Source organism: Natator depressus, chromosome 6, assembly GCF_965152275.1.
Source record: "Natator depressus isolate rNatDep1 chromosome 6, rNatDep2.hap1, whole genome shotgun sequence".
Lineage (NCBI taxonomy): Eukaryota > Metazoa > Chordata > Testudines > Cheloniidae > Natator > Natator depressus.
In genome coordinates this window covers 88,466,110-88,490,353 of record NC_134239.1, presented here as the reverse complement: position 1 = coordinate 88,490,353, position 24,244 = coordinate 88,466,110, and the positions used below count along the sequence as shown (strand labels likewise).

General features: G+C 43.5%; 1 protein-coding gene across 5 annotated transcripts in view; it reads right to left on the bottom strand.

The window, feature by feature from the left end:
* LIN52 (lin-52 DREAM MuvB core complex component) overlaps positions 1-24,244 on the bottom strand; it is an 84,038-nt gene that overhangs the window by 39,028 nt on the left and 20,766 nt on the right. For 2 of the 5 annotated variants that reach the window (XM_074955919.1, XM_074955920.1), the window contains exon 5: positions 13,632-13,693. The exons of the other annotated variants lie outside the window; for them this stretch is intronic. In XM_074955919.1, the coding sequence (XP_074812020.1) occupies positions 13,632-13,693 (62 nt within the window). The remainder of the gene's footprint in view (positions 1-13,631; positions 13,694-24,244) is intronic. 5 annotated transcript variants of the gene reach the window in all.

Here is a 24,244-nt window from a genome sequence, read left to right as displayed (position 1 = left end):
CCTGTCTCCCAGCCTGGTGCCTACTTCAGGCCAGAGGGTATTTATGTAGAGTGGAGGAAGAGTCATCATTCTTCCTGTGTCCTGCAGGGAGCTACAGAGTGATGTGGGTATTCTGAAACACTCCAGCAGGCTCACCATGGTTTAGGGGTATATGAAAAGCCAGGCAGTGCAGCGGGAACTGGAACAATGCCAGAGCATTTACCAATTGTGAAAACTCTGTTAGCCACAAAAAATCAGCATTTGTGCAAACAACTGCCAAATCTAGACACATTTTTCAAGAGGAGTCTGATTTGAGGATACTCTTCATGCCAAATTTCAACTTCTTACTCCAAAAAAAACCAAACAAAAAACAAAATTGCAAAAACCCCACAAGCATAACATTAGGCAACGTTAATAGAGATGTTGCTACCAATCCAGCTATAAAAGTTTTTTAATAAGATTACCCCTTACACAGATCCTTGTGGCACCCCTTTCTAGACACCTTCTCTCTGACTCAGCTCATATCATCCCAGTTATTTCAAAATCTGATGTTGCCAAACTTATCAAAATGAGTCTTCCTTGAGGAAGAAAGTCCATGTCAATTTGAAGTTTAACTGACAGCTTTGTTTGATTATCAATGCGTTATAAAGGTCAGAACAATTTTGTAAAAAACATTTTCAGACATAACTCTAAATAATGACAGCAGATTATATTATTTACTACTTGCTGGCAAGGGGCCCAACAGTGTTCTCGGAGCTGTACGAGACACAAAACATTAAAGAGAGTTCCTGCCCCAAAGACCTAATAATCCATAAAACGAACAACAGGAGGCCCAGAAGAGAGAACTAACTTAGGGTATGACTACAGTACAGATGCTACGTTGTGCTGCTGTAGCACTGGAACGTAGACATTTGCTACAGTGACAAGATGGGGTTTTCCATCACTGTAGTTAATCCACCTCCCCGAGAGGCTGAAGGAAGAATTCTTCAGTCGACTAGTGGTATCTACACTGGGGCTTAGGTCAGCTAGAGAGTCCGTCACTCAGAAAAATCCACACCCCTGAGCAATGCAGCTAGGTAAACCTAAGTTGTAGGTGTAGACCAGGCCTTAGATTCCTTTTTCCTCCTCTCTTTATCTATCACACTGGCATTAGAAGGACACTCAATGCGGGTGTTTGTGGGATTTGCAGAAGCAGTGAGTCTTTAGAAAGGATATGAATGAGGAGAGCGTAAGGGCCTGACATGCTATGATGGGGTCAAGATTAGCAATAATAGTGAAGTAAAAGGAGGCATGATAAAGAGACAAGATCTCTTTAGATTCTATTCTGTTCAGGTTTTAATACCATACCCATCACTGAGTCGTGAGCACCTTCCATGAAGACAGAGTTTTATGGGATTCAAAGGCAAGGATGAGACATTTACACTGAGTAAGATGAGCAAAGAGCCAGTTAAGGTATTCAAAAGAGGAAAATTACATGGTCGTATTGATGGGTGCGGAATGTCACCTAAACTGTTGTGATTGACAGGAGGCGGCAACATGGGTATCAGAAAGGTTTCGGAGAAAGTGTAATAACCAGGATGGGAAACTGAAGATACGAACAGGTGTTTTAATTGCTGGGACAGAAAGAAAGGTTCCACTTTTCAATATGCTGGTAGGAAGAAACGGCAGCATTTGATCATAGCCTGGATGTATATGAACTAAAAAAATAAATCCCCGCTGTGCTATCATCTACCATGTAATATTTCAGTCCCAAAAGTATATAATGGTCTCAAAACCAAAACCGAAATTAGGGCTTTGGATGGGAGCATCCAATTCAACCTCAGCCAAAATGTTGCTACCCTTTGGGTATTGCTGCTCCTGGGTGTTTTGGCCTATATTCCTTTGAAGAGCAGGAAACCTAACTTCCTTCATCAGTCAGCTTTCCACCTGGGTTGTTTGCTTGTGTCAGGAGTTCTCTGAAAGGACCCATCTGAGAGCAGGGCATATTCAGATGTTGCTTGATACTCTGTCTGAACTAAGGGCTTGTCTACATGGTGCAGCAGTGCACAGTATGGAGGTGTGATTTCTAAGGCACACTAAATGGTCTGTGTAGACCATGCTGGCACACACTAAAAGGTCCCTAGTATGCTTTAACATATTGCTATTTGAAATAGTACTATGGTAAAGCACACTAGGGAACTCTAGTGCACACCATGAGGGTCTACATGGACCAATTAGTGCACAACACATTAGTGCTCTTCAGAAATCATACTCCATAGTGCACCGTGTGGACAAGCCCTAAACTATCCACCACCACACCCAGTTCTTGAGAGTAGAAAAATACAAACAGCACCACAAACTTTTGGAGAATCTGACTGCTCTATTAGAGGGAAAGAATCTGAAGACTTATTTTGATGGATGCAACAACTTCTGTGGCTATGGAGGCAGTGTGTTCTAGTGGACTGGGCACCAATGACCTGCCATGTAACCTTACGTAAGTAACTTCCCTTCTCCATGCCTGAGTTTCTCCATTGAGGATATATACAGCAGAAGCTCTGTAAAGCTGTTTGAGACTGACAGAAGAAAAGCACTATGAAATAGCTAAGTATTATTTTTTAATATTGGGTTCAGACTCGAAAGTGTTCCAGCACAAATGACTGGGATCTTTTCCCAGTCATTCCAAGGACTTAGGCAAAGAGTCTGAAGAGCCTTCCGGCACCCTCAGCTATTGCAGGAACGCCAGTCAAAGGAACCTGAGTCCCCAAGGCATCCTCCATGAAGACCACTCAACAGAGATGATTTGTCAGGAGAAGGAGTCCCAAATCCTGATTTCTTGCCCCATCTGCCATGGCAGAGGGAGACTAATGGCTGGACAAAATCCAAACAGAAAAACAAGAAAAATACTTATGATCTTACTACTAAAGAAAAGCTTTAAACTAAATATTGTGCGCTAGCTACCTGGCACACCTACCGACACAATACCTGCAGTACCATAGAGTCTAGGCCTCTTCGTGTTGGACAAGGCCCAAACTACACTAAGCACTGTACGAACACAGAACAAAAAGACAGTCCCTAACCTAAAGAGCTTACAACAGATGGATGCAGATAGATTGACAAGGGAGTACAAGGTAACAATGAGACAATACTGGTCAGCACGGTAGGCAGTAGTATCAGCACACCAGCGGCCTAACGACTGTCGAGTTTTTTGTAGGCATCAAACAAAGGAGAGTTTTGAAGGAGGATAATGAGGTACGTTTGGGGATGTTCACAGGGAGCGAGTCCCAACACAAGAGGCAGCATAGGAGAAAGCATAAAGGTGCCTATTTGAAAATTTAGCAGATGGGCGATGAAGGCTAGCATCATGGGTCAACGGGAGGCAGGAGTCAACCTCTTGATAGTGAAGAGAGATGACAGGGAGGGTGGGCAATAGGACGTGAAAGGCCTCAAAATGAAGACAAGTAGCTTATGTTTGTTGCAATAGGAGAAGAGGGAGCTAGTGGAGGGATACAGAATACTTTTAAATTTAAATTTAACTTATTTCTTGCAGGCTACATGGCAGGAGTGAGGGTTTAGAAAGAAGTTTAAGGACACTTTCCACGGCTTACCTGAATCAGGCTGCTCAGGAACAATAAGATACTTCAGCTTTTATTTATGTTCAATGATTTCATTAGCTCATTTTTTATATTACCCCTGTATATTCAGCAATGTACTTCCAGGTAATTAGAGGAGACTTCATAGAGAGGACAGGAAAATGCAGCAGAACTGGGGATTCCCTGAATGGGGAAGTATAAGAATCCTTTCTTTTCATAGCTTTGTTGCCATGACTGGTTATCATTTGAATTAGATCACCGTCCTTATGCTTTAATTAGAGGAAGTGGCATTCATCCTAAACAACCTAACACCCCCCCTTCCACATATGACCCACATGCACTGGATCTGCAAATGCACCAGCTGCTACTGCCTGGAGAAAGTTGCAGTAATTTCTGGGAGTATAACAGCAAGTCTGAGCTGGTCATCACTGTGTGACCACTTGCAAGGAAGAAAGTTTAAATGATGCTCTCCTTCAGTGCCAAATTTAGTGAAAGCTCAGCATCCAGATCACTGCTTATTTGCCCACCTGGCACATAAATACCAAGATGATCGGCAACTTAGAAATACCTTAGACAGGCAAATAGACAATGTAATGTCAGGAAACAGAGGCTTGCTAACAGGGCTCTCCAGGTGCTAGGTATATCTAGGATTTATGGCATTTAAAGAAATGTAATGAAATCCACAAAGCAGAGATTTTGCCAGTCAGATACAGTAGCCAGTGTTAAATTCCTTGCTCAATAATCCATGCAGGTGCCAGCTTTTATGTTCCACACTAGGCGGGGACTCTCTAAAATCCCTGTCTGCATTAAGAAGTGATCTGCAACCATGCACCAAAGAAACAGGAAAAACGTGGCCTGAAGGAGTTAAGGAACTGCTTAGCTGTAAGAAGAAAGTAGTGGGGGTGCATTTTCAATGCCATCTGCTGGATAAAATGGACAATTTCAGTTATGGTTAGTGGGAGCTGCGCTTCTTATTACCTCCCAACAGCAACAGATCTCTTCTCCATATTGTGCTCTAATGTGGAGACCAAAGGTATGTGTTTAACTACTTACTAAGCACCTACTCCCCAGCACTACCACTATGGCCAGGAAAGCAAACAAGCAGAGTCAATTTAATCCTTGATGAGGAGTAAGGGGGAGGGTGTTGGCTCTTACTCAGCTACAATAAAATTCGGTGCGACTCTCCTGCATTATCTGCTAGCTTTGAATCCATGTTAGTAATCACAAACTTTACTTCTCTGATAAATAGCATATGGTGCATGTGCAAGGAATCCAGCACCCTGGAAAAGTACCTTCAATTAAATCTGACAGGAAGAGCATTGATGTCTTGGTGTGAAACCCAGAGCTGGCTATGGTCCATCCTGGAAGCACTTTCACGCCGGAGTCAGCATGTAGTTCTGTGTACACAGGTTTACTGGCAAGGCCATCAAAATGGGAAAATATATCCATCTTATCTAAAAAAATTCTTCTTTGAGTAGGAAGGTCCACAGATCATCGCAATGATCTACTGCCTGCAGCACGCAGCTAGTGGGCAGAACCAGACACAAGAAGAGGGAAGGACCATCATCCTGAAGAGTCTACCAGTTATAGATGATTTCTATAGCTAAGAGCGATAATCACAGAACAAATCAGATAAGGTAATCCCACAGGAGTCAGAGACAAACATTTTTTACTACAGAGCCAATGAAAAGGTAGTTTCTTGCTGGAAACAACAAAACAGCATTCTAACGTTTTCCGTGAGCTATAACTATATATCCCCAGGTGGGTCAGATCTGAAAGCCACATTCACTGAAGCATGGCATTCTCATTTGTACACAAAAGACCATGTTGCTGCTTTATGCATTTCCTCACAAGTAAATGTACCTTTCCCTTCATGATGTTGTCATCACTCAAACAGTGAGCTCTACCAGACTGATGGAGTGACCTTCTCAGTATGCTTCTAAGATTGTCCATTGAATCCTCCTGGAAATGGAACCCTTAGAGACTGTCTTGCCTCTATATGATGGCTAGTACAGAACAAGTCAGGTCTAAGGATTTGCAGAAGAACTCTGTGTGCTGGATATATATGTTGAGGACTCTATAAACATCCAAAAAATGTCATTTCCAATCTAAAGGACGTGTGGATTTTGGCAGAGGGAGGAGAAAGTGCTCTCATTGAAAGTGAGTTGATCGTAGGCATGAGATAGGATTTATCCTGAGGACCACTTAATTGGCACAAGAGGTGCAGCAACTGGATTGCACCAACTGGGGTCCCAGGACAGAAATCCTTCTTGATGAAATGATCGCTAGTAGTCATCAAATTGTTTTCTCTAAAAGAGAGATTCTTCTCTTCAATGCCCAAAGAGAAGTTCTGCGAGAGCATTCAGATCCAGCTTGAGATCCCATGCTTGAGCCCTATGTACATTTGACAGGCTTGTAAATGTTGCAACTATAAGCATCTTTTGATGTCTGGAAATCCTCTTCCTGCCTGCTGACTGAAGGATTCTGGATGCTGCAGCTACTTCAGAAGAAAGGATACTGGGCTGGATGGACCTTTGGTCTGACCCAATATGGCCATTCTTATGTACTTAAATTTTAAGAATACACATTGACAAATCCATATTTACACCATCATGTGGGAACTCTAGGATAGTCAATGGATGCAAGAGACAGAGAAACTCCTTTCAACTTACATCAATGGGGGAAACCTTGGGCATATTCAGGAATATGCCATGCTGGCAGACTAGAGACCAGCAAAGGTTTGATCACACTGATACAGTATCCCTTTTTCAAACATGTCTCAAAAGCCAAGCTGCTAATTTTAGTTTCCTTGGATCCAGCAGGTAGATCAGTCTGTGGGAGAAATGACTCTCTCAGAGGGAAGGGATATTGGTTGCTATACGGACGATATTTGACAACCTTGGCTAATAAAGGGTGATTAGGATTATCTGTCCCTCCTGATCTTCCAAAATAGCCTGGAAATTAGAAATTTTGGAGAAAAAAACATGCAAGAGGATATTGGGTCACATCTGGGAGAGAGCATCTATGTCTACTGTCTCCACATCTCACCTGCTGGAGAAGAACCTGAGCACATTTTGTTAAGTCTATAAAATAAATCCAGCGATGACATCCTTAGGGACTTGCTCAAATGAAGAGAGACCCCTGGATATACAGCCTGCTTTGCCTGGTCTACCAGTAAGATTAAGATTTTGTCACAGTTATTTTTAGTAAACTCAGAGACAGATCACGGGCAATAAACAAAAATTCATGGAAACCTGTGGCCTGTCTCTGAGTTTTACTAAAAATAACAGGTGGGGCTGAGGGAGTAGGAATGATAGCTCTGGAACCTCCAGCGCCCCCGGTGGCTCCAGAGCCATGGGGCTCATGCCGCCCTGGGCAGAAGCAGAAGAAAATGTCAGAGTTCTCTGAAAGTCATGGAATCTGTGACCTGTGACAAAATCTTATCCTTATCAATCAGAAACTAGCTCAGCCAGTCTGCTACAGAGTTAATTTTCTTCTTATGTGCCAGGTGCATAGAAATTAAATATTCCTTTCTGCCCAAGATATCAGAAGAGTGCTTCCTTCTGCAGGGAAGATGATTTGGACTGTCTCTGCTTGCTAACATAGGCCATGGTTCAGGTATTGCCAGTCATGCACAGAATCCCTCTGTAAGAGAGAAAAGGTAATACAGCTTGAAGGGTGCAGTGGATTGCTCCTAATACTAGCCAATTGTTGCTGAGTTTTCTTTAAGTCCTGTCCTCTGAATAAGCTCCTATAGCCTGGTGTCAAACTCAGAAGTCATGACTAGCTGAGTAGGTCCCACTATTGGATGGTCACTGGTAAATCTGCAAGGTCTTGTCCACCAAAATGACTGGACAACTATCAGCAGAATTTCTACTGTTGAGGAGTGAGACCCAGTGGATAATGGGAGTAATAGGAGGAAGGTCTGGAGGGGTCTCATGATGCTTTGACCACTGAAGGATGTTGATGAGAGACCATCTGTAATGGGGTATACAAACCCCCACACTGGGCAACCAGGGGTTAAGGAACTGCTCTGGGCTCAGCCAGCCCCGCCTCGCCACAACTATAGGAAATGCTCCAACTGGAGGAGGAATAAAAACAGCAGGGGAGCAGCTCATTTGGTGGCAGACCAGGGAAGAGTGCAGACTTGCTACCCATAGCTCCAGCAGAGGAGTGCTGAGGGAAAGGCAGAATCTCTCCCCACAACAACTGCCCAAAGCTCCCTCCCTGTGGGAAGGGTAAGCCTGCTACAGAGAGCCTGAGAGGGAAGCATTCCCCTCTTCCTTTCGTATGGACTGAGTTTTGTTAATTCCCCTTTATTTTGTTTGGACTGCCCCCTGCAGGGTAAAGCCTTAGGACTGACATGGCCCATGGACAAACTGCAGAAGGAGGCAGTTGCCACCAGAGAGAGGACGAGAGCTACACGGAGCCGCCAGAAGGTGCCTTATGGTCAGTGGACATCCTTCATGCCTTCTAGACTAAGATGGCAACTTTGGGACAATCAGAGGGGGTGATAGGAAATGGCCCATGGAGGGCAGCCTTAAGCAGCCCCTTGCTGTCAGAGCACTGATAGCCCTCAAAGGGCCCTGGGTCAGAGCCTGGTGGAGCGGGAGGGCCTGAGCTCCTGTAACAACAACCCAACTACAAGTCATGGGCCTAAGCCCCAACCACTAGGTGATGCTACTCTACCAACCAATAACTAGGCAAGGACCATCACAGCAGCTCACCAAAAACACCCATTAGGGCTTGCAACAATGAGGAGGGAAGGATGGTGGCTGACAGAGCTACTTCTTGAAGCCTGGATTGGCTCTCCTGGGAGAAAAATACTCTGTGATGGATTGTGTCACAGTTCCTAAAAGGAGACTATACTGAGCTTGCTGTATTTGGCTCTCATCCCAATTTATCAACACATGACAACACTGGACATCTCCCTTGATACATTTCCAATTAGCACTAGTCTAAACGAGGAAAAGGTAAATGGGGACCTCTTCCTACCCACTGTCTTCAAGAAACTTGGTAAATACTCTTGAATCCAACACAAGACCAAAAGGCAGTTAGAACCCACAATGGGAAGAAACCACCACTAGTAGCTCTTCCTCTGCCTGCACCTCTGGGGGCCCTGGCCAAAGGGGCATCCTAACTTTGGAGGCTTCTACCGAGGTCCTGGCCTTTACTTGCTGGGAATTCAGCCTGCACGCGCCAGCTGACAAAAGTCGGTGAATCACCCCTTGTGAGAGGTGTCTGTTGGTGGAATCTAATCAGAAAGCAGGTAGGAGTTTCAGGAGGAGCTGGTTCATCTAAGTAGTATCTGAGAGCATGAGGACTCCATTGACAGGATGCATATAAGAAGTCTGGCATGGAGGGTGCCGCCAACGAGAGAAGAATATAGCAGCACCAGAGGAAGAAGCAGAATTGGCTGCTCTGCAGGGAGGAGACTGGCTGCTGGCCACTCTGGGCAGCAGAAAGTGCTCTACCCCCCACGCAAATCCCCCGTCCATCAAGGTTAACAACCAATATGCTGTACTGGCAACAGGAAGGGAGGAACAGACCCCAATGGCTGAGGAACAGGAGCCACCTGCTCCCAAGGCTGGGAGGGTCACAGCCACTGCACCCAAGAAAAGACAATGTAGGGTGGGGGTGGCCAGGGACTCCCTTCTGAGGGGGACATAGGCATCCATTTGCTGATCTGATGTCACGTGAGGTACGCTGCCTGCCCGGAGTCCGCATCTGAGAAATCAGGGAAAAGTTGTCAAGGCTCATCCATTTCTCTCTGCTTATGCACTACTCTATGCTGCTCATCCACATGGGCACTAATGATACTGCCAGGTATAACCCTGAGCAGACCAGCAGTGACTACATGGCTCTGGGAGCAAGGGTGAAGGAGTTGGGGGTGCAGGTAGTGTTCTCAACCATCCTCCTGGTTTTGGGTAAAGGCCCAGGCAGAGAGACACTTCCTAAAGATGAATGCATGGCTGCACAGATGATAGCAATGGGAGGGCTTTGGCTTCCTTGATCATTGGATGCTGTTCCAGGAACGATGATGGTTGGGAAGAGAAGGGGTCCACCTGACCAAGAAGGGGAAGAGCATTTTTGGATACTGACTTACCAACATAGTGCAGAGGGCTCTAACCTGGCTCAAAGGGGGCAAGTGACAAAAGCCCACAGGTAGGTATAAATAAAGATGACCTTAACAGAAGGCTAGGTGTCGGGAGGAAATGGAAAAGTACAATAAGTCATAGGAGCAAAACAAGAGAGAACAGTGGGCAAATCTTACATGTCTATATATAAATATAAGGAGTATGGGGAATAAACAGGAAGAACTTGAAGTATTAGTACATAAGCTAAATTATGACTTAACTCGCTCCACTAAGTTTTGATGTGATGAATCTCATTGCTGGAATATTGGTATAGAGGAATACAGCTTGTTCAGGAAGGACAGGCAGGATAAAAAGGAGGTGGTGTTGCATTATACATCAAGAATGTATACAGCTTGTTCTGAGGTCCAGAAGGAGGTGAGAGGCAGACCAGTTGAAAGTCTCTGGATGAAGATAAAGGTGGGGTGGGGCAGGGTGGCGAAGGAAGGAGTAACCTTATGGCAGGGGTGATAACCTGCCAAATCCAGAGGAGGAGGTGGATGAGACATTTCTAGAACAAACAGAAATATCCAAAACACAAGACCTAGTAGCAAAGGGAGACTGTAACTACCCACACATCTCTGCTGGAAAAGTAATACAGCAAAACAAAAGATGTCCAATAAGTCCTTGGAATGTTCTGGGGATAAGTTCTTGTTTTAGAAGGGGGAGGAAGTAACCAGGGAGGCAGCCATTTTAGACTTCATTCTGACTAACTGGAAGAAATTGGTTGTGAATTTGAAAGTGGAAGGTAATCTGAGTGAAAGTGATTGTGGCATGATAGATTTCATAATTCTAATGGAAGGAAGGAGTAAAAGTAGCAGACTAAGGACTTCAAAAAAAGCTGGTTTAACAAACTCAGAACTGGTACGTAAGGTCCCACAGGAAGAAAATCTAAGAAAAAGAGTTCAGAAGAGCCGGCAGTTTCTCAAAGAGACAATATTAAAAGGCACAACAACAAACTATTCTGATGCTTAGGAAAGACAGGAAGAATAGTAAGAGCAGGGCCATCTTTACCCATATGCAAAGCACGCAGCTGCGTAGGGCACCAGGAAATTGGGGGCACCAAATTTCCTGGTGCCCTGCGCAGCTGCGTGCTGCTCCAGCTCTTCCCCAGGCCCCCGCCCCGCCCCCACTTCCCTGAAGAGTGCAGCCAGGCCCAACCCTGCACTTACTGGTAAGTAGAGCGACCTGGCCCCAGCCTGCTCCGCTCCCCTGGCTCCCAGCAGCACCGCCGGCAAGTGCTGGGGGGCGGTTGCCCCCTTCCCCCAAGCCTGGGAGCCAGGGGAGCAGAGCAGCCTCGGGCCCCAGGCCTCCACAGGAGGGAGCGGGGGTCGGGTCCCAGGCCTCTGCGGGCGGGCTGTGTGGGGCCCCAGACCTCCGTGGAGTGACCCAGCCCCAGCCTGATTTGCTCCCCTGGCTCCCAGGCTTGGAGGGAAGGGGAAACTGCCCCTCCTCACTCACCGGCGGCACAGCTGGAAGCCAGGGGAGTGGAGCAGGCTGGGGCCGGGTCACTCCACTTCCCACAGGAAGTGGCCAGCCCCCCCTACATCCCGCGGAGGCCTGGAGTGGGGTTCCACACAGCCCCCCCACGGAGGCCTGGGGCCAGCCACCCCTGCTCCCGCCCGTGGAGGCCTGGGGCTGCATAGGTCACCAAAATATAGCTAGGGACGGCCCTGAGTAAGAGGCCAATATGGCTGCATTAGGAGCTCTTTAATGACCTGTTCTGACACCGCGCTGCGCCCTGGAAGCGGCCAGCAGCAGGTCTGGCTCCTAGGCGGGGAGGGCCACGGAATCAGCCAATGGGAGCTGGGGGGTGCGGGGCCTGGGGGTGAGAGCCAGACCTGCTGCTGACTGCTTCTGGGGTGCAGCGTGGTCCGCGGTGCCAGGACAGGCAGGGAGCCTCACTTAGCACCACTGCCGCGCTGCTGACCGGGAGCCACCCGAGGTAAGCCCATGCCCCAATCCCCTGCCCCAGCCTTGAGCCCCCCCACAAACCCAGAGCCCCTTCCTGCCCAAACCCCTCATCCCCAGCCCCACCCCAGAGCCCTGACCCCCTCTAGCAGCCCAACCCCCTGCCCCAGCCCAGAGGCCACTCTGACACCCTGAACCCCTCATTCCTGGTCCCAACCCCACAGCCCTCATCCCCGCATCCCAACCCTCTGCCCCAGCCCTGAGCCCCCTCTTACACTCCAAAACCCTCATCCCCAGCTCCGTTGGGTCGTGGGCATCAACAATTTTCTTCAACTGGGTCACCAGAAAAAAAAAGTTTGAAAACCACTGAAGTAGAGTATTGTGTCCAAATCTGGGAGCCATACTTTAGAACAGATGTGGACAAACTGAAGATAGTCCAGAGGAGAGAAACAAAAATGATAAAATGTTTAAAAAAAACCAGACCTATGAGGAAACATTAATAAAACCGGGTATGTTTAGTCCTGAGAAAAGAAAACGTGGTGAGGGACCAGATAACAGGTTTTCAAATAAGTTAAGGGGTGTTACAAATAGGACGGTGATCACATGGTCTCCATGTCCACTGACATAAAACAAGTAGTAATGGCCTTAATCTGCTGCAGGAGAGATTTAGGTTAGATGTTAGGAAAAACTTTCTAACCAGAAGCATAGTTAAGCACTGGAATAGGCTTCCAAGGGAGGTAGTGGAATACCTGTTATTGGAGGTTTTTAAGAACAGGTTAGAGAAACAGCTGTCAGGGATGTTCTAGGTACATTTGGTCCTAACTCAGTGCAGGGGGCTTAATTAGATGACCTCTTGAGGTCCCCGCCAACCCTACAGTTCTCTGATTCTGTGAATGAGTAGAGGAAATTATGAGATCCATACTAGAAATGGAGAAATTTGAAGTGGCCAAATGGGAACACACAAATGAGCCTCCTTAGGTTGACAGAAGTCAGGAAATACCCTGTCAAGATGGAAGCCTAAGCTGTCTTCAAGATTTCCATCTGTTACAGCTGGAATTCCTGGAGACTAGAAAGACACATAAAAGTTTGCTTCATCCTGGCCTTCCTTCCATAAGGCAGAGTTTGATTCAGATTTCTGCACCATTTTGAGGTTGGTTTTTTTCTTTGCTTTTCTTGTTCTTTCCCTTCTCAGCAGTGTAGCAGGAGTGCAATTGAGGAGGAAGAGGTAGAGAAAACTTTCTTTTCTGGCAATTTCTTTAAGGAAATAACCTCAGTGACATTCCTTTTGGGTAAGATTTATGGTTGAGAGTCTAAGAGGGAGATACTGCCCACTTCCTGGGGTAACTGCTGCTCTGTAAGCATCCTAATCTATCTGCTCAGGGGGGTAGTGTCCTCAGCAAGACAAACTCTAGCCCATGAAGAGAAGTCCAATAGGGATATAACCAGCTGGGTGCTATCTAAGGGCAATGCTTAAGCCTGAGCCAGCTCAGAGGGAATAATTTGCCACCTCAAAAAGTCTTGCTGAATGAAGAAATCACCGTTGACCCCATCTGGGGAATCCCCAGGCCAGGAGACAACTGAGTAAACCACTGGGATCCAGGACTGGGGTGTCCAATTGTCAGTTCGGAAGGGAAGGAAGCAGATGGAAAGGGAATTGAATCTCACTTGCTTCATGTCTCCAGTGCCCCTCAGCTGCTCTCTGACCCCTAGGGGCCAAGGGATTGGATACAGTGACTTCTAGACTCTTTGCTGCATCCATGGTCTTTGAAGCAGGTCCAAGCACTCATGGGTTTTTTTCCAACTGCCCTGTCGGTGGTCAACTTCTGTTCTGCCCTCAGGAGGGAGAGGAAGAAACTGGGTACTCGCCAACAGATGGAGCTGGTACCAAAGTTTACGCACACTGTGTTGCTGGAGTTAGAGATGGGGTTGCAGGCACAGAAGTGGGGCTGAGAAGGTGCTGGACGACTGAATATGCAAAGCACCCTGCCTAATCACTGAATTACAGGGGACTAGCACAATGAACAAGTCTTTGCCTTACGCTTTGCCTTCTCTTCACAGCCTGCACTCCATGGAAAGGCTTCCAGAAAGGTGTAAGCACAGCTGCAGACACAGGAAGAGAAAGAGAACAAATTAAAAATTCTGCTGGGATAAGACATCCAGAGGAGCAAGAACTTTCCCACTGGGAATAATCGTTAGGCCTCAGTTCTCTGAAGCCATGCAGGTCAAAAGATGATCAGATTTGAAAAGGGTCATTTCAAATAGAAAAATTTTTGTTGTTTTGTCTGGCTCTGATGCAAGAGCATCTCATTCACCTAAAAAGGCAAGACTAGACTGACAAGCTTTTTATAGGATAGTCTCTTCCTTCCAGTTGTGGTTCTGCCCTTTAGATGCATGGAAGCTGAAGACCTATTATGAACATCTGAGGACCTTGCTGCAATGGAGAATGTGACACATTCACATGTGAATAAGGCCTGGTGCGTAATTCTGAGTCTATCTGGTAGAGTATGTATATACAGGAAGGAGGGCACTTAACCCACTTAAGGTCCAATTCAGCTTTATTTCATACACGCATTGCATCACAAAAAAAACCATTAACATTTTATGATATAAGTCCTAATGTTAAATTTCCCCCCTTCCCCATACTAAAAATTCACTTGGCCTATACCAAAGGAAACAAGAAACCAAAAGCCCTACATTTAAGAAATAAGGTCCATGTAAAACAGCATCTACATTTATTTCAGTCTCTAATCCCTTCTCTTGTCTTCTCCACAGTCTCCAACTACCCTTCAAGTACCTATGATTGGACATCCTGGAACTGAAGGGAGCAGTTCTCTTTTCAAATACTAGAGTACTGCTCTCCCTCATAAAGAAAAGGAGTACTTGTGGCACCTTAGAGACTAACAAATTTATTTGAGCATCTGATGAAGTAAGCTGTAGCTCACGAAAGCTTATGCTCAAATAAATTTGTTAGTCTCTAAGATGCCACAAGTACTCCTTTTCTTTTTGCGGATACAGACTAACACGGCTGCTACTCTGAAAGCTCTCCCTCATGAAATTCTAATTACAAGCAAACCACAGAATCCTAGAAAACACTAGGACAGAATGTGAAAAAAGCTACAGTCTTCTCTGCTTCAGAGAAACAAAACAGGCTGGTATTGAAAACAAGAGGAAGTGATCTAGCCAAACAAAAGCAGCTCTGAAAGGTAAGCAAACCCCACAAGCCACGCGCTCATTATTACAGTGTCGATAGCATACTTGTTAAAAATGTATATTTTAATTTTCTGTATTGCTAAAGGTCCCAATTTGCCCAGGGATCTAGCTAAGCTGCCATTTTCTACCACGACAGAGTCTAATCTTTATTTAATGGATTTAGCATCTATCTTCACTAGAGTGGTCTCTAAGGGAAAAGGGTGGGGAGTATGAAGGGGCATAGAAGAGACGATCAGAGCCCCCCTCTCCTTCATCCATCCGGCGCTCATGTTTGTGTTCAAAATTCAATTACCTCCTTATTGATACTTCACAGAGATATTTAAGCTGCAAACATGAAGCCCTGATTTCCCAGGGGGCCATACCCCTCTCTATTTCACTGCTCTGCTTCCCCTAGGGTGAATTCCTGAGGCGTCCATATTAATAGATAATCAGTCACAATTCATTTATTAAACAGCTAGCAAGGTTTATCAGCCTGCCCTGATTAGCCGGAAGAAGCCACTGAATTCCTAATTTATTTATGGAAATGTAAGTGTCTTTTTGAATTCCATTCAGGAGAGACAGGGGTGCTGTGGGCTTGGCATGCTGAATTCTAACAGGAAAGCAGCAGGCAGACTAGCTACCGGGAAGCATGCTGCTTCATCCTGGGAAATGCACTGCAGTGACCCTTAGTATGGTCAATGGATTTAGGGCCACAGAACCTGCTGCACCAGAATTCATTAGATTGTCACAAAGCAGGCATTATTACCCATTACAACTATTAAAACTGTAATCCCAAGTACACTGAATGTGGATTGGTTGAAAAGTGGTTCTTAAACTGAGTAAGGTTAAGAACCTCAGTGAAATCATATCAGAGTAAGGGAAAACAAAAATACTTTAAAAGAAATTTTAAAATAAGAGGTTTAGAATAACATTGAAGGGACCATCAGGTCCCATTCAGCCCAAAATATTGATTTTGTAAAATTCAGCTTTTGAAAAAATTAAGACCAACAGAATTGTTTTCATTATTTAACTGTTGCCACGGGAATTTGAAAGCAAACACCCCACTGTACTTTGCAGCTCTATGCTACTTCAGAATAATCAGAAAGTGAAACTGACTAAAAAACAACAACAAATACCTCTACTCTTCTACTTCAAATGCAAATGCAAACATGGGCCCTGATCCTGCGAAGATCTATACATGTGCTTACATTTATGCACATGAGTAGTCCCAACTGAGTCAGTGGTACTATTCACATGTGTAAAGTGAAGCTGGCACATAGATCTCTGAAGAATCAGGGCCATAAACAGTGAAAACTAAATACAAAATTTTAAACTCTTTCCATTTTCAAGTGACATCTTAAAAGACACATTTGATTTTTTTTTTTTTTTTTTAAAACACTGACTACTTGTAATATCTGAGATCACTATGATTAAGAGAACAGGAATACTTGTGGCACCTTAGAGACTAACAAATTTATTTGAGCATAAGCTTTCGTGAGCTTCAGCCCACTTCATCGGATGCATAGAATGGAACATATAGTAAGAAGATATATATACACATACATACAGAGAACATGAAAAGGTGGAATAAAAGGCTAATTAATTAAGCTGAGCTAATTAATTAAGATGAGCTGTAGTGATCACGACAAAAGTTTTTTTCTCCTGCTGATAACAGCTCATCTTAATTAGCTAGCCTCTTATTCCACCTTTTCATGTTCTCTGTATGTATGTATGTGTGTGTGTATATATATACATATATATATATACACACACACACACACACACACACACACCTTCTTACTATATGTTCCATTCTTTCCATCCGATGAAGTGGGCTGTAGCCCACGAAAGCTTATGCTCAAATAAATTTGTTAGTCTCTAAGGTGCCACAAGTACTCCTTTTCTTTTTGTGGATACAGACTAACTCGGCTGCTACTCCGAAACCTATGATTAAGAGAGATTAGGGGAAAATATTCTTCTCTGTTCCCCCACTCCCCATTTGTGTGTAGTCAGTTTTACCATTTCCCTTGTTTTTGTGAGTTTTTAAACAAAGCAACTGGAAAGAGAAAAACGTTTTCTAGAAAATAGGAAAATGGGGCTGCTCAACCACAAAAACTGTCAAGATGTCCAGAGGCAAGTGTAGTGCCCAAGAGTTCTTTTATTTCATTTTTAAAATAACTGTCTAGATTTTAAATTGATAGGGTCACTAATAAACTAAGATGTTGTTTGGAAACAGATAAGAGTTTGCTTAAATAACTTGAGAGTGTCCTTCTAATAGCCAGTTCTGAGTCACTGTTATTAGACAAATCACCGTTTTTGTCCTGCAACTTTAATGCTCTGATCTAGTCTTTAACTGACCAAGAAAGTACTCATAACTAATGTACTCGCTGCTTAAATAATGGAGACTGAGGATGCTACACTAAGGTCTTGTCTATACACAGAAGTTACACTGATTTATCTAAAAATCAGATAAAAAACTGATCTAGTTAAACTAGTGCAAACCCCTCTGTGGACACTTATCAGTTTAAAAACTGGTTAAGTTTACAGATGCATGACAAACTATAAACCAGATTTAAATCTCGAAGAGTTTCCATGCGAGAGTTTGTGCTATTTACGAAATTAGTTTAAAAGTTAAACCTGCGCAACTCTGTTTAGACCAGACCCACAGTGCAGACTATAGGAAAACAAAAGCAGCTGTCAAAAGTCACGGACTTTGACATACTGGATCAGCTACCTGGTCCATCTAGCAAGGATCAATAACTGATGCCTCAGAGTAAGAAAAAAAAAGTCACACAAAGTGCACCTGACTAAATGCACAATGCTGTACACGGGATAAATTTCTTCCTGACCCTTGTGGCAAGTGGCTCATACCCTGGAGCTTTAGATTTGATTTTCCCCATCATTACAAAAGTACACCGTGAAAGGGTGTGTATGAGTAAACTAATGATGCATGTGTCAGATATGTTGGCAGGAACCAAGTGCTGTCAACTGTCTCAGAAATGAACCAGCAGCTTAATTCTTAGTAATGTGCATTCATTAATTTACATTTCAATTAAACTAAAACTTTTAAAAATTTGTGGGGGGGAGGGGGGGTTGGGGAACTATACAAAGTATCTTTCCACTGTGAAAGCAGTTCCTAGAAAAAGGATAAGAAAAAATAAGAAAAACAGATCTAAATACAATTTCTCCGTTGTGTGTTTCAGTAAGGAGATACCAACTAGGCACCATTGGAAATTGGTGCACAGCTGTGATATGATAGAACAAGCCCAACAAAACTAATTAGATTGTGACTTTGGACAAACAGTGCCCTCAACCCATCACAGCTTTCAGACCTACAAATGTCATCAATTGGTATAAAGTTATCCAACCCTTTCCTAAATCTTGCCATGGTACATCGCAATTACTTCCTTCAGCAGTGAATTCACAATATTGATTTCAGGCTACAATATTTATATACCCTTTAAAAGACAAGAAACCAGCCCTGAGCAAGTTACAGGACGTGATTCAGCAAAGCACTTAAACATGTGACTTCAGTGGCACTTAAACACATGTTTAAAGTGCTTTGCTGAATCAAGGCTTAATTCAGCATAGTTTTCTTATTGTCGCCACACAAACTCCTGCTTATACAGAGAATATCTAAGCAGGGCCACATGCATTTCACAACTCCGTAGAATCTGCACCAGCATCTGCAACAGAATCCACCCCTTGCTGCTGAATTGTGCTCGAGAATCTAAGCTTTTCCTTTTAAGAAAAGCTGTCTTCTAGTCCTTATGGTTGTGAAGATACCCTGGGAGACATGAACAGAGTGTAGCCAATGCTGTGTTGTCTTCTTGAGCCTCCAGTCAGTCAGAAACAATTGCTCTGAGAGTTGTGGATTGCTCCATTTATATCAATAAATTATTTATTCTTTAAATTGTTTTATTTAGGTTTTAGTGTCAACATGGTCAACTATAACATTGCTCATCCATATAGCTGAAGTGCTCAACCCACAATCCCAAACTGCCTCCTTTGCCTGTCCATCTGTCAAAAGCCCCAAGTGTCGCCACCTAGCTGCCAAAATCTTCAGCTTCCTCCCTGACAGCTTCTATGAGGGAATTATACATTGATCTTATATGACAGTGTACTGAAAACACAGACATATGAGAATGGAATTTAGTAACACAACAAAAAACATTCCACTACTGTCTTTATTGCTTTATTCATTTTTGTACTGAAGTCATTTAAAATTGCCATTTTAATTTACATGAATCTGCTACAGAATTTCCAGTCTCTCCCACTGTAGTATCACAATCAACAGACCTTGATGCAGAATATAGAGTAAGCTTTCTGTACAATCCACAAGGCCAGGTTTATAAGTAAAGGGCACAGTCTACTATAGGCATCATTCTTCCCTTTCTGAAATGCACAGTTTCACACAACTTAATGGGGAATGTCTATTACTCTGCTGTATACTTTGTGTGTCACTGTACACTAATGTTCTGTACGGTTTCAATAAGTGATAGAATAATTATTTCATGTCTCTCTTGTAGTATACACATTCAGCACTCCTACACTATACTTTTTCTAGTGCCTTTTACTCAAAGAGTTTCGTACAGTACATACACAGGAATCATTTCCCCCGCTACTTAAATAGTTACCTCTGTGGGAGAATGTGGCAGCTATTTAAACATACAGCAGCACTACACAACATGGTAGCGATAAGATCCCTTTTAGCTTTTGTTTTAATTGATGTTGCTGGGGAAAATTAGACTGTAATTACCTATCCTGGTATTTTGCCCATGACAACTGAGGTTAACATCCTACCCTTACAAAAATGTATGGGATTAATGACCACAAGTCATCATGACCTTTGTCATACATCTCATCCAAAACACAACATTTCCAACATTATAGAGCCCCCTAGAGCCATGATGGGGTAATAGTTCAGTACTGAGAGAAAAGCACTATCTACTGAATCACCAACGTTTCTTCCTGCAACACCTGAGTTTTCCTTAGAGGATTCCCATCCAATTACTGACCAAGCTTGATCCAGCTTAGATGAGGAGATCTGAGATCAAAACCTAAGGTGATATAGATGCAAGCACATTTTAATAACTCATAGTTCAATGTGGGGTTTATTAAACTCAGTGTTTGTCATATCACTTATAGAGCCATAGAGGTTTAATAATCTGCTATTGGGCACGTTCACTAACTTTGCCCACAGACACACAGAAGGGTTGAGACGATATACTGTATTTGTTGCAGGTCACGAATGATCTGACAAGTCAAGCTTTCACTGATAGATTGTAAGGGCACCAAAATAATTACTACCATTGTGTAGCTTAAAATAAATGTTTGATGAAGTGCTAGATGTGCAGTAATCACCCATGTACAAGTGCTACATGTGTAGTTGTTCCTGTAAATGCAAAACAATGATTGCATAGAACAATGAATTTGCCTACGATAATTATTTGTTTGAATGTGTTTTGTTGGGCTTTTTGTTTCCAAAAGCTGTGTTGTCTGTCAGTAAAATACAAAGCAGAGAATTTGTTTAATCAATATTGGATCTCTTAAAATCACCACGACCCTCTAGACTGAGATGTAACAATCCATTCAGTAACAACACTTTCTCAAGATTAATCTGTAAACCAAAATCTCTGTTTACCCGATGGAAGGATTATGTCAGGTGTCAAGCAGGTTTTTTTTCCTTCTTTCATGTTACTATTGAGTAGGTATAGGATCCCAAAGATGTAGGATGAATAAGAGGAAATTCACTGAACGAAAACAAAATTCAAATAACTAAGCAGTCAGTCTTACACCCATGAAAAGGAGTAAATGCAACTGTATCCTCTTCATATCATGGTTGAAAATTTCTGCAAAAAAACAGTATGTCAACTTACCCACTGTTCTGGGACACTGGGGAAAAAAAAAAGCAAATGCAGTGATGGAACAGGTAGACAACATGTCAGCTGTAAGTCTGTCTTTCCATGTGTTAGAGCCATACGTTAAAACACTGCAAGTTATTTGAGACTAGTTTCCTGCATGCTAATTTGTCACCCTTGTTATTAAGGCTTGAGGTTGCTGGATGTCCAGGGAGTGTCAATCTCTTGGAGATTAAATAATTCATGAAGAGACAGCCTTCAAAACATCATTTTATATGGAAACAAAGTAAGGTTTTATTACCAAAATAGATGTATAACAGACAGTGTTTCACTGAAGGAAGGGGGACACCTTACAATGAATATGATGAGAAAATGCAGCGCATGCAATCTTCTGGCTATGGTGCTAAGCACTCCTTTCAGCAGTCAGGCCATGACTCAGTGAACCCCGGAAAACCCTTCCCCTTTAGTGGGATGCAATTCCCAGAGTACCCTCTCATAAAGTCCTAATGTCTAATTCCTATGGATCATTTTGGCTTTCAATTTAAGACTACATTTCCCAGAATGCCTTTTAAAAGCTCTTTCATCAGGCAGAAGCTAGCTCGTAAAAAAAATCAACCGTCTTCAGGGTGTGATTTTCCCCTGGAGAGGTGGAGGCCAAAGGAATTCCCATACTCAACATAGAAGAATATTCAATAGGATTTAAAACCATAAAGAAAGAGCCTGTCGTTGACTCAGGGTATCAGTATGGGACTATTCCAACTCTCCTTGAAGTCAACAGGAGTATTTCCATTGACTTCAAGGTGGGCTATAAGAACCATGAAAAAGAGATTATAAGGATGAGTCAGGCCTGAACACTGGAAATTAATTTCATTCTTTTCCCCTCCCTGAACATGGCTCCAGGCTGGTTTCCCTTTCCACCTTGGTCAGCCCTGGTGAAAGGCCCAAATTCTTCAAGAAAAAAAGTGAACAGCAAAAGAGAACAAAAGCCAGAGGAAAGAGAGAAAGTATTAATGGTTCGATTTACACGAAGAGGAAGAGGGTCTGTTGGAATCAGCCATTTCCAGCTGAAGCTCTTTTCCGGTTCTACTCATGTCATGCTCCTCTTTGTTAAACGTTCCAGGACAGAGAAACCAAAACATAAAAGCTGTGATGAGGCAGAGTAATACCTCTGCATTACAGAGAAAACATGGCAATGAACATTACCTTACAGCAAACTTATAAAACCTAGAAAATAATTCCTGCGGCAAATCTACCCCACCCAACCACACGCTTCACCTATGTCTAAATGCTCGTCTTGATTTGTGATACTCTCTGAAAGAGCTGATTGGATGTATCCTTAGTATACGCAATTCTCACTTCATCTCTTGCAAGCAGCTCTACTCGAAAATCTGCCCAGTTCACTCTTTAAAATTAGGAACCCCTCTATCCTGCTCTGTCTATCTACATACAAAATAGACAAAGGAACACTGGAATTGCCTATGCACTTGAAAGGTCTCAAGGAGTTCAAATTCTACAAGGCACCCCAGTAGTAATACTCACACCTCATTCTCATGGTATGCCAGGGCTTGAAAAAGTTCCAACAACTATTCGCTGGAGAGCTAAATCTGCTAGCCAGAAGCAGATATGACTGATGAAAGTAAGGTCACTAGTGAGGTTCAGGAGCCAATGCTCTGCTGAACAATCCAGTTCTCAACCCTCCTCCTTCAAATCAGCTCGGATTTTTACCAGGACCCCTAAGATCTTGCTTGATTAGTGGATGTCTGACAATTTTGAAGCTCCAGTCCCCCCTAACAAGCAGAATAGAGAAGGTACTTTGTGTTTTAACCCCATTCCAATGCCTTCCGGCTGCTGCAAAGGGGTGGGGGAGGAGGGACTCCCCTTCACTATCCCTCTCCCAGCCTCCTTTTTTGGTCCTTCTCTTCTGTGAATAATGCTAGTATCTCTCTGCAGCTGCTCGTAGCTTTCTCAAGTAGCTGCAAGATTAAATGGATTCTCTGCAGTATCACTTCTACCCACAGGGCTCTGAATAGCAGCGCTGAAACTCACTAGATATTCATCATTTCACTCTGCAGAGGCTCAGCAAACCTATGAACTGAGTAGCAAAGGCACTGGAGCTGTCTATCTGTAGTCTCAGGAATTTAACATTACAGCAGTTACACTCAGTTCACACGTGGCTGGTTCTTCACAACAATGACTAGACTTCTTTTTAATTATAGCTTCAATTCTGCAGACATTAATGGTGCTTCAAACTGTAACAAGAAATAGAACGAGCAAAAACGGAATAAGGCAGTGGCAATCAGTGAATGAACCTGGTACAAAAATGTGTTTCAAGATAACCATGGGCTCTTGCATAAAGCTGACAAAGCGTATGAACTTTGACTCTGCATCACGCGAACGTGCACTGGAAGAAATATTCTGAACTACTCACACACACTGCTGGCTTCTAATGTAACTGTAACCACGCAGGGTGTGTTGGGGGTGGCGGGGAAGGAGGGGTCATTGTGAGCACCTCAATGAAAACCTCTCTTCGACACGCAGTGGAGGACAAAAAACCCAAACAAACAAAAGTGTTAGCATATATAAAGATTGGGACAGAAGGTAGTGAAAACACTATACCACTAGAGCAGGGGTAGGCAACCTATGGCATGATTTTCAGTGGCACTCACACACCCCGGGTCCTGGCCACTGGTCTGGGGGGCTCTGCACTTTTTTTCTTACTTTAACTTTAAATGAAGTTTCTTAAACATTTTTAAAACCTTATTTACTTTACATACAACAATAGTTTAGTTATATATTATAGACTTACAGAAAGAAACCTTCTAAAAACGTTAATATGCATTACTGGCACGCGAAACCTTAAATTAGAGTGAATAAATGAAGACTTGGCACACCACTTCTGAAAGGCTGCCGACCCCTGCACTATAGAGTACATCCTCCCCCAGAATTTCGTGTTCAGATCTAGTCAGCCCATCTCAAAAAGAGTGTAAAAGAAACAGAAGGAGGTTTAGCAATAGGTAACAAAAAGGATTGGAGGCCTAGAGAGACTTTCATACAAAAGAGAGACTAAGGCCAGGTCTACACTACAAACTTACATCAGCATAACTATGAAAAATCCACACCCGAGTAATGTAGTTATACCGACCTAATCCCCAGTGTAGACTGTGCTATGTCGACAGGAGAGCTTCTCCCAATGACATAAAATCTACCTCTGCGAGAGGTGGTAGCTAACTACACTGAGGAGAAGCTCTCCCATCGGCATAGTAGCATCTTCACTAACGTCTGCAGTGGTGCAGCAGCACTGGTGTCACTGTACCATTGCAACTTCTTAAGTGTAGAACTGCCCGAAGACGACTAGGGAGTATTTAGTTTAGAGAGGAGATGAAGAAAGGTATGTAAAATAATGAATGGTGCAGATAAGTCCGACTGGATGCTCCCTACCCTCTCTCATAATACAAGACCATGGGGACAGTCAGTGAAACTGAAACTTGATAAAAGGAAATAAAACACTTGTGTTAACTATATAAAACATGATATCTGCAGAACTCACAGCCACATGATACTGAGACAAAGAGCTTAGTTGGATTCAAAGAAGGCTTACACA